At 38.1% G+C, this 11192-nt stretch overlaps 1 protein-coding gene across 2 annotated transcripts in view; it reads left to right on the forward strand.

The window, feature by feature from the left end:
* Positions 1-10857, forward strand: part of LOC111161911 (cytoplasmic FMR1 interacting protein 1) — a 116234-nt gene extending 105377 nt beyond the window's left edge. For both annotated transcript variants that reach the window (XM_022525981.1, XM_022525982.1), the window contains exons 29-31: positions 6802-7040; positions 7503-7650; positions 10234-10857. In XM_022525981.1, coding sequence (XP_022381689.1) covers positions 6802-7040; positions 7503-7650; positions 10234-10398 — 552 coding nt within the window. In that variant the 3' untranslated portion in view covers positions 10399-10857. The remainder of the gene's footprint in view (positions 1-6801; positions 7041-7502; positions 7651-10233) is intronic.
* The last annotated feature ends 335 nt before the right edge of the window (positions 10858-11192 follow it).

Below are 11192 nucleotides of genomic sequence, written 5' to 3' on the forward strand. Positions count from 1 at the left end.
CTCAACTACCTCACTTGCTAACACTGCTGCCCCACTCCCCTGTGCTGTGCTACAGCAGATCTGCACCCTTTAGACAGGTATGCCTCACTCCTAACTCAGGAAGAACCATCCTGCAGGGGATTGGTGCTGTACAAACTTTGCTAACACCACCATACCATGGTCCCCCACTCCTCACCATTGCAGCTCTGCCCCTCAGTACACTCTTGGCCAGAGCTCATCTGGGGGGTGCCACAGCCTGGCAGTATGCAAGCACCTTGACAGGGGCCAGCACCACTTCCAAGTGACTCTTACCCTGCAGAGGGGAAAAGATAACCACAAGATCAGTCAGACAGAGGGCCCAGCAGTGGGTTGGGGTAGACAACTGGTCTGTCTGCAAGCCCTGCCCACCAACAAAAGTTCAGGGGACAACACATGGAAAGTTTGGTGCTACTGCATCTCTGGCAAACGCCTAGTCTGACTCAATTCAATCAGTAGGTGGTGCGAGACTAGCCCACTAACAACACAGGGACCAAGTACTCCCCATAACAGACAGACAGAGCCACTAAAGACAATTAGACTGAAGGAAAAAGCAACTCAGCCACAACAGCAGGACATGCACAACACATAGAGGAGATACCCCTGAAGTGCCAGGTTCTGCATAGCAGACCTTCTTCATAAGGCCACTACTTTCAAGAACAGGAGACATAGCTGAATTTCCCAGCACATAGAAACAGACACAGAGAGTTAAGGAAAATGAAGAGAGAGAGGAATATGTCCCAAATGAAAGAATAGGGGGAAAAAACCCACGAGAGACCTAAGCAAATGGAGATCAGTAATGTGCCTGATAGAGAATTTAAAGTAACCTTATAAAGATACTCATTGGGTTTAAAAAAAGAGTGGAACACATCAATGAGACCCTTAACAACAAAGAGAACGGATCAGAGATAAAGAACACAATAAATAAAATTAAAAATACACTAGCTGGAATAAATAGAAGGCTAGAAGAGCAGAAGAACATATCAGTGACCTTCAGGACAAAGAAATACAAAATAGTCAAGCTGAGCAGGTGAGAGAAATAAAATTATGCAGAATGAGATTTGATGTAGGGAACACAGCAACATGATCAAGTATAACAACATTTGTATTATAGGGATCCCAGAAGAAGGGAGAGAAGGGGGGGGCAGAAAATTTATTTGAAGAAATAATAGATGAAAACTTCCCAAATCTGGGAAAGGAAAGAGAAGTCCGGATCCAGGAGGCACGGAGAGCCACCAACGAAATCTACACAAGGAGGTCCACACCAAGACACATAGTAATTAAAATGGCAAAAAGTAGTGATAGAGAATTTTAAAAGCAGAAAGCAAAAACTGTTATGTACAAGGGAAACCAAATAAAGCTATCAAGATTCTTCAGCAGAAATTTTGAAGAACAGAAAGGATTGGCATGATCTATAGATTCATCATACTGAAAGGAAAAAATCAGCCAAGAATACCCTGTTCATAAGGCTATCATTCAGATTAGAAGGAGAGAATAAAAGTTTCTCACAAAAACACAAGTTAAAGGAATTTATGACCACTAAACCAACCCTACTAGAAATGTTAAAGGGGATTCTTTGAGTAGGAAGGAAAAACCATAATTAAGACTAAGAAAAATTGGAAGCACAAAAACAATAAAAATAAACATATCCATAAAAGTCCCACATATCCATAAAAGTCCCGAGACTTACAAAATAAAAGGATGTCAAGTATGATACCATATACCTAAAATGTGGGGGGAAGGAGTAAAGAATGGGTTCAAACTTAAGCGAACATCAACTTAATATAGACTGCAGTATGCAGAAGATGTTAAATACAAACCTAATGTTAACCACAAATCAAAAACCAGTAGCACACAGGCAAAAAAATAAAAGAGAAATGAATCAAAGTAAATTACTAAAGAAAGCTGGCAAACTAAGAGAAGAGAGCAAGAGAAGAAAGGTACAGAGATAAACTACAAAAACAACCACAAGACAAGTACCAAATTGGCAATAAATACACATATATGAATAATTACTTTGAATGTAAATGTATAAATTCTCCAATCAAAAGATATAGGGTGATAAAAATCTTAAAAAAAAAAATTTATAAACCACGTTGGGCTCTCTGCTCAGCAGGGAGCCTGCTTCCCACCCACCCCCTGCCTGCCCCTCTGCCTACTTGTGATCTCTGTCAAATAAATAAAAATCTTTTTTAAAAAATTTATAAAAAGATATAGGGCAATGGAATGGATAAAAAAAAAGAAAAAAAACAAGACCCATCTATATGCTGCCTACAAGAGACTCATTTCAGACCTAAAGACACATGTAGATTGAAAGTGAGGACATGGAGAAACATTTATCAGGCAAATGGATGTGAGGGTAAAGCCAGGGTAGCAATACTTGTATTGGACAAAACAGACTTTAAAACAAAGACTGTCACAAGATATAAAGAAAGGCACTGTATAAATCATAAAAAGAACAATCCAACAAGAAGATAAAACAATTATAAATACTTATGCCCCCAATATGAAAGCACCCAAATACATAAAGCAGTTAATAATAAACATAAAGTGAGTAACTGGCAGTAATACAATAATATTAGGGGAATTTAACACCCCACTTATCAGTGGACATCAAACAAAATCAACAAGGAAGCAGTGGCTTTGAATAACACACTAAAGTATATAACATATATTCAGAACATACCTCCTAAAACAGCAGCATACACACTCTTTTCGAGTGCACACAGAACATCCTCCAGAATAGATCACATATTAGCCCACAAAACAAGTCTCAACAAAATTATAAAAGATTGAAGTCATGCCATACATCTTTTCTGACCACAACACTATGAAACTAGAAGTCAACCACAGGAGAAAATCTGGAAAGATCACAAATAACATGCTACTAAACAATAAATGGGTCAACCAAGAAATCAAAAAGGAAATAAAAAGTTACATGGTAACAAATGAAAATGAAAACAATAGTTCAAAGTCTTAGGGATGCAACAAGGGTGGTTCTAAGAGGGAAGTTTATAGCAATGTAGGCTTACCTCAAGAAGCAAAAACAGTCCCAGACAACCTAACCTTACATCTAAAGGAGCTAGTAAAAGAACAGCTATCAAAACCCAAAACCAGCAGAAGGAAGGAAGTAAGGAATATTAGAGCAGAAATAAATGAGATAGAATCTAAAATATATGTAATGTAATAAATCTGAAACCAGGAGCTTGTTCCTTGAAAAAATCAAAATTGATAAACCTTTAGCCTTTCATTTTAAAACCTTTCCTTTTTAAAAAAGAAGAGAGGGAAGACTCAAATAAATATTAGAAATGAAAGGGGCTCCTGGGTGGCTCAGTGGGTTAAAGCCTCTGCCTTTAGCTCAGGTCATGATCCCAGGGTCCAGCAGGGAGCCTGCTTCCTCCTCTCTCTCTGCCTGCCTCTCTGCCTACTTGTGATCTCTGTCTGTCAAATAAATAAAATCTTTTTTTAAAAAATGAGAAAAGAGAAATCACAACCAATACCACAGAAAGACAGTTACAAGAGAATATTATGAAAAATTATATGCCAACAAATGGACAACCTTGAAGAAATAGATAAATTGCTAGAAAAATAAACTTCCCAAACCTGAAGCAGGAAGAAATAGAAAATTTGAAGACCAATTACCAGCAATGAAATTGAATCAGTAATCAAAAACCCAACAAACAAAAGTCCAAGAACAGACAACTTTACAGGTAAATTTTACCAAACTCTGTTCTTCTCAAACTATTCCAAAAGACAGAAAAAGAAAGGAAACTTCCAGATTTATTGCATGAGGATAGCATCACCCTGATACCAAAACTAGATAAAGACACCACAAAAAAAAAAAAAAAAAAGGAACTACAGGCCAATATCTCTGATGAACATAGATGCAAAAGTCCTCAACAAAATACTAGCAAACCAAATCCAACAAATACATTAGAAGCCATTCACAATCATGTGGGATTCATTCCTGGAATGAAAGAGTGTTTCACTATCCACAGGTCAGTCAACGTGATATATCGATAAGAAAATTGGATAAAAACCATATGATCATTGGGGCACCTTGGGTGGCTTAGTCCATTAAGCATCGACTCTTGATTTCAGATCAGGTCATGATCTTAGGGTTGTGAGATCAAGCCCCATGTCAAGCTCCATGTTTCATGGAGCCTGCTTAAGATTCTTCTTCTTCCTCTGGCCCTCCCTGCGCCCCCCCCCCCCCCCCCCAAAAAGAAAAAGAAAAAACATGATTGTTCGAATAGGTGCAGAAAAAGGATTTGATAAAGTACAACATCCATTCATGATAAAAACCTTCAACAAAGTATGTTTAGAGGGAATATATTTCAATATAATACAGGCCTTACATGGAAAAACCCACAGTGAACATCATACTTAGTTGTAAAAAACAGAGCTTTTCCCCTAAAGTTAGGAATAAGACAGGATGTACACTCTGATCACTTTTATTCAACATAGATACTGTCGGTCCTAGCCACAGCACTCAAAACAACAAAAAGAAAGGACATCCAGATTGGTAAGGAGGAAGTAAAACTTTCATTGTTTGCAGAGGACATGGTAACATATATACAAAACCCTGAAGACACCCACCAAAAAATGACTAGAACTGATAAAGGAATTCAGTATAGTCCCAGGATTCAAAATCAATGCACAAAAATCCATTGCATTCTGTACACTAATGAAGCAGCAGAAAGAGAAATTTAGACAACAGTCCCATTTATAGTTGTACCAAAAATAGTAAGATATCTAGTAGTAAACTTAACCAAGGAGTTGAAAAACCTGTACTCTGAGAACTATAAAATATTGCTGAAAGAAATTGAAGGTGATACAAACAAATGGATAAGTATTTCATGCTCATGAATTTGGAGAATAAATATTGTTAAATATCCTTTATCCAAAGCTATCTACAGATTTAATGCAATCCCTGTCAAAGTACCAAGAGCATTTATCACAACTAAAACAAACAGTCCTAAAATTTGTATGGAACCACAAAAAACTCCCAAGAAGCCAAAGCAATCTTGAGAAAGCAAAACCAGGTTGGAGGTGTCAACAGTTCTAGATTACAAGTTAGGCTGCAAAGCTGTACTAATCAAAAAGTATGGTACAGGCAAAAAAATGGTGGTCAGTGGAACCGAATAGGAAGACCAGCAGCAATCCCACAATTATGTGGTTAATTAATCTTTGACAGAGGAGGAAAGAATATGAAATGGGAAAAAGTCTCTTCAACAAGTGGTGTTGGGAAAACTTGATAACTACATGCAAACATAAGAGACTTCACCGTGAGACTTCAATCCATAAAAATCCTAGAAGAGAACACAGTAATTTCTCTAATGTTGGCCATAACAATATCTTTCTAGATATGTCTTTTGAAGCAAGGAAAACAAAACAGATAATCTGTTAGGACTTCATCAAAGTAAAAACTTCCATATAACAGTGGATACAACCAACAAAACCAAAAGACAACTGGTTAAATTGGAGGAGATATTTGCAAGTGACATCTGATAAAGGTTTACTCTCGAATATATATAACTTACACAACTCAACACCAAAATGGGCAGAAGACATGAACATACATTTCTCTATAGAAGACATCCAGATAGACACAAGAAAAGATGCTCAACATCACTCCTCATCAGGGAAATGCAAATCAAAACTATAATCAGGTATCATCTCACACCTGTCAGAATGGCTAAAAGCCCCACACACAAGAAACAAGTGTTCCTGAAGATGCCCAGGAAAAGGAACACTTTGCACTGTTGGTGGGAATGCATACTGGTGGATCCACTCTGGAAAACATTATGGAGTTTCCTCAATAAATTAAAAAATAGGATTATCATATGATCCAGTAATCATACTACTGGATATTTACCCAAAAAGTACAAAACACTAATTTGAAAGGTTATATGCACCCCCGTGTTTATTGCAACATTATTTATATAAAAGGTAGATTATGGAAACAGCCCACATGCCCATTGATAAATGAATGGATAAAGAAAATGTGGTATATATGTGTTTACACAGACACAGACACACACACACACACACACACAAAATGGAATATTATTGTTGTGAAAAATGAAATATTGCCATTTCCAACAATGTGGATTGGGCTAGAGAGTATAACGTTAAGTGAAATAAGCCAGTCAGAAAGACAAATACCATATGATTTCACTCATATGTGGAATTTAAGAAACAAAACAAATGAATAAAGGAACAAAAAAATTTAAAAAAAAACATTATTTAACTACAGCAAACAAATGGATGGTTACTGGATGGGGTGATGTGTGAAGTAAGTAAAGGGTATTAGGAGTATACTTGATGAGCACTGAGAAGTACATGGAATTTTTGGATCACTGTATTGTACACCTGAAACTAATATAACACTATATGTTATCTCTATTGGAATTAAAATTTAAGAAAAACTTTTGAAAAAAAACCATAATATCCCTGGCCTCTACCAGCTAGATGCCACTCACCTGACCCCAAGCTATGATAACCAAAAAATGTCTCCACACCTTGCCACATGTCCTCTGGAGGCAAAAGCACTCCCAGTTAAGAACAGCTATACTAGACAGTTCTCCTTGACTGAAATATATTTAAGCTACAAAGACCATGATGTAATAGCTGACATATTTATGTTGTTGATGCTTATTTATAAAAATCCTCTTCTGCAAATTAAGATAGTTTTCCAGTAAGTCAGAAACAAATCTGGGTAGTTTGGTTTCAGCGGTCTACTACCCTCCTACCCTAGCTCATAACGTTCTGTCCTTTGTGCAGCAAATTGCAATAGCAAGAGAGGGGGACTTGCTGACAAAGGAGCGTCTCTGCTGTGGCCTGTCTATGTTTGAAGTCATCCTGACTCGGATCCGGACCTTTCTGGATGACCCCATCTGGCGTGGGCCTCTGCCCAGCAATGGAGTCATGCATGTGGATGAGTGTGTTGAGTTTCACAGACTCTGGAGTGCCATGCAATTTGTCTATTGTATTCCTGTGGGAACCCATGAGTTTACAGTCGAGTAAGTATGTGTTCAGTGAATGGGGAAGTGGGAGCAGGCTAACACAGAAGACTGCATTCCTCTGGAAGTTCACTAGAAGTTTGCTGAGCTGCTTTAAAGCCATTAAGTGGAAGTACTTACTTCATGCTAAGGAAGTGACTCAGGATGAAGTTTCTAGGTGTTCTCTGAACCCATGGAAACTTGGGCAAGTTGGGTATGCATTTTTCTAGGGGGAGGAGGTGAGGAGTGTCCATAGCTTCCCAAAGTCATTCTTCTTTAAGAGTCCATGATCTAAAAAAATGGTTAAGAATGTGCCAGAGGAACCCAAAAGAAAGACACATCTCTTGCTGCTCAGCGTTCCCTTGCTGGCCTGTTGCAAGTAGATTCCTTGGTCATTGACCTCTGGACACAAACTTATAGAAGAGTTTATGATTTTTTTTTTGTTGTTGATTACCCATTGTACTTGTTCCTTCTTGTTTCTAGGCAGTGCTTTGGCGACGGGCTCCACTGGGCTGGCTGTATGATCATTGTACTTCTTGGGCAACAGCGGCGCTTTGCTGTCCTGGATTTCTGCTACCATCTACTTAAAGTCCAGAAACATGATGGCAAAGATGAGATTATAAAAAATGTGGTATGTGAAAGAGACTTATACCATATGTGGAAGTTTCACAAAATAATCATACTTTGTACTTATTAAAAGGCCTTTTTGCAGAATGCTTTTCATCCCAGTACATAAGGTGACACCCACTGAAGCAGCTTTCTTTTCATTTCCAAAATGAATCTAAATATACTTGATAAGTAAAGCAGTCAGGCAGTTAAAGTGCTAATTTTTCCATTTTCTTTCTCTTTTTAGGGTACTTAGATCTGCTTCATATTATACAGCCTTATAGGATCTGCCTTTTTAGATTATTGGTGTACCATTCCACTCTTCTGGCTTCTTTTTTTGTGGCCAAAGGGTGTGGTTTTTGTTTGATTTGTTGGCTTGTTTGCTTGTTTTGGCTGCCTTTAGATCGTTTTCTCTTTGTCATTTTATGGATTCTTTGTAATTGAATTCTAAAAGTTCTCAGCCATTATCTTTTCAAATATTTTAGTTTTTTCTCCCATTCTCTCTATTCTCTTTTAGGACTGCAGTTACGTACCTGTTAGACATTCTTCTGGTTCCCTTACCCCTTACCATTTTAGTTTTAAAATTAGTTTCCTAATCCACAAAAGATTGCCAGAGACTTAGTGGTTTAAAATGACACCCATTCTTTCAGTTCTCTCAGTCAGAAATCTGGGTACAGCATGACTCATCTGGGTCCTTTATCATCTCAAGGCCAAAATTAGTGTATCTGTAGGGCTGTGTTCCTTTCTGGAGCATCTAAGGATGAATTTGCTTCCAGGCTCATTCAGGTGGTTGGCTGGACACAGTCCCTTGAAGTTGGAGGACTGAGATCCCCATTTCCTTGCTGACCATTAGCCCACATCTCAAGTCCCTCCCTCGCTTCCAGTCTTTCAACTTTTCTTTCTACCGTATCTCCTGCCTCCACCTAGAGAAAGTTCTTTTCTCATATTATTAGATTGGGGGCTCACCTGGAAAATCTAGGGTACTTTCCCCATTTTAAAGTCTATAATCTTAACTACATTCTCAAAGTCTCTTTTGCCTTGGAAGGCAACATGTCTATAGGTTCTGGGGATTGGGGCGTGGATGTCTTTGAGGGGCCATTCTAACTCCCATATCTTCATTTTCTTATCTCCCTGGTCTGTTCCCAGAAAAGTGTATTATTTAGTTAACTGATTCACTTCAGCTCTAATCTACTGTTTTTAATTTTGAATGAATTTATATTTAAAAGTTTGATTTGGTTCTTCAAATCTTGGTGGTAATAATTTTGTCTTAAATGAATTTTTTTTTTTTTACAAATTTCATGTATATCTTGTAATTCTAGTATCTTTTTATTATTTTATTTATTTATATGACAGAGATCACAAGTAAGCAGAGAGGCAGGCAGAGAGAGAGAAGGGAAGCAGGCTCCCCGCTGAGCAGAGTGTCCAATGCGAGGCTTTCACCCACTGAGCCACCCAGGTGCCCCTGTAATTCTAGTATCTGAAGCCTCAAAGGTTATCTAAAACTCTGAAATGTTTTGTGTGCTAGGTTTATTTGCCAGCTCTTGTCCAGTTGAACTTAGATTGCTTTTCTTTTCTTTAAGATTTGAGGGAGAAGAAAATTCAAGCAGATTGCACGATGTGTGGAGCCTCACATGGGGCTCTATCTCATGACCTTGAGATCATAACCTAAGCCAAAACCAAGAGTCAGACGCTCAACTGACTTCACGTCCCAGGCATCCCATGGATCCTAGGGATCCCATGGAAAAATCCCTAGATTTTTTTTTTCCTCCCTGGATTTTTATTTGCTTCTCATCTCCACAGACTGTTAACAAAATTGGAGTCACTTTAGAGGGGCCTAGCTTTATTGGGAGTTTCTAGGTGTAATCCCACTTGCTTATACCTCAGGACATCTCATCCCATTGCCACTGGTGCCATCTGTCCCTTAGGAGGTCTTGGCTTCCGCTTTACCTCCTGCATAGACAAAACCTGCAATGCTTTTTTTTTTTTTTTAACATTTTATTTATTTATTTGAGAGAGAGAGAGACAGTGAGAGAGAGCATGAGCGAGGAGAAGGTCAGAGGGAGAAGGAGACTCCCCGTGGAGCTGGGAGCCTGATGCGGGACTCGATCCCGGGACTCCAGGATCATGACCTGAGCTGAAGGCAGTCGCTTAACCAACTGAGCCACCCAGGCACCCCCTGCAATGCTTTTTAAAGTGTCATCTTGTGTATGTGTGTGTGTACATGCGTGTGTTCTTTATCCAATTCTGTTGTACTAGCATTCTTATCAAAATATCCTGTCGACAAGAACTGGAATCTAAGACTTATACTGGCATTTCTCCACTGACATTCTTTACATTCCCAGTTTTTAGTACACAGCAGCTTAATACCTATGTGTTGAATGAATAGGTATATCAGTTGTACAGGTAATATAGTTGGTAGCATGAAACCAATGGAGATATGTTTAAATGCAAAATATATTCATTGTTCCAATAGGTACATTAGAGAGATAGATATGTGTGCTAGTAGTTTGCTGTAATTTTTATGAGAAAATGTGAAAATCCTGCCATTTTGAAACATGAGTAAATGTACATATTTTGATAACAAACATCCTAATTTTAATTGTTGCAGCCATTAAAGAAGATGGTAGAGAGAATTCGCAAGTTCCAGATTCTAAATGATGAAATAATTACTATCTTGGACAAGTACTTGAAGTCTGGTGATGGAGAAAGCACCCCCGTGGAGCATGTTCGCTGCTTTCAGCCACCTATCCACCAGTCCCTCGCCAGCAGCTGAGGACATGTACATCATGTTTTCGAAGAGTCCCAGTACTGACTGCATTTAATAACTTTTAAGGGCATGTTTTCCTTTCCATAAACTATTTAGCAAGATTTTTAGGGACTATTTTTCCTTATCTGTGCCTGTTAAAGGGGGTACTTTTCCAATTTAAAAGCTTAATTTTATAAAATTGACTTATTTTTCTAGACTAAAATTGTATATGCTTTTGGTAATTAGAAAGTCTGAGAATATTGGCTGCTGATTGTTGCCATCATGTTCTTACAGAGTAATTTTCCATTTTTTCTATGGAATGTTCCAACAGCTAGCTATGTCAAATTGCTGCTGAGGTCATCCATTTATTCCTTAGCAAAGGATCAATAATGTTTGGGGAAAGATTTACGGACTTAAGAAATGTACTACCAGCTCATTGTAATAAAATGCACTACCAATTAGAATTAAACTTAATTATTTAGCTTTTGTTTGGGGATTTTTCTTGATGGATCTTTTATGAGTAACCTTTTCTAAGTCATTGTTCCCTTCCCTTTTTTGTGTCAGTGTTTCAGAAAATAGTGAACTTGATTCCTCTGCTTCTACTAAATCCAGTTGTGACAGAATTTAATTTGTAGGGCATGATTTAAAGGTTACAGAAATAAAACTAATAAAACTTATTTGTGTTTATTCATTTAGTATTGTGACCTTGTGCCCTGGGTGGGGCAAGATACTTTACTTATCTGCACAGACCTGGCCCAGGAGATCTAGTCTTGGTCACCTGCCACCTTTAAAGAAGGGACAAGATCATGATAGGGAGTAAT

Source organism: Enhydra lutris, unplaced genomic scaffold (assembly GCF_002288905.1).
Source record: "Enhydra lutris kenyoni isolate GAN:26980312 unplaced genomic scaffold, ASM228890v2 scaffoldscaffold87, whole genome shotgun sequence".
Taxonomy (NCBI): Eukaryota; Metazoa; Chordata; class Mammalia; order Carnivora; family Mustelidae; genus Enhydra; species Enhydra lutris.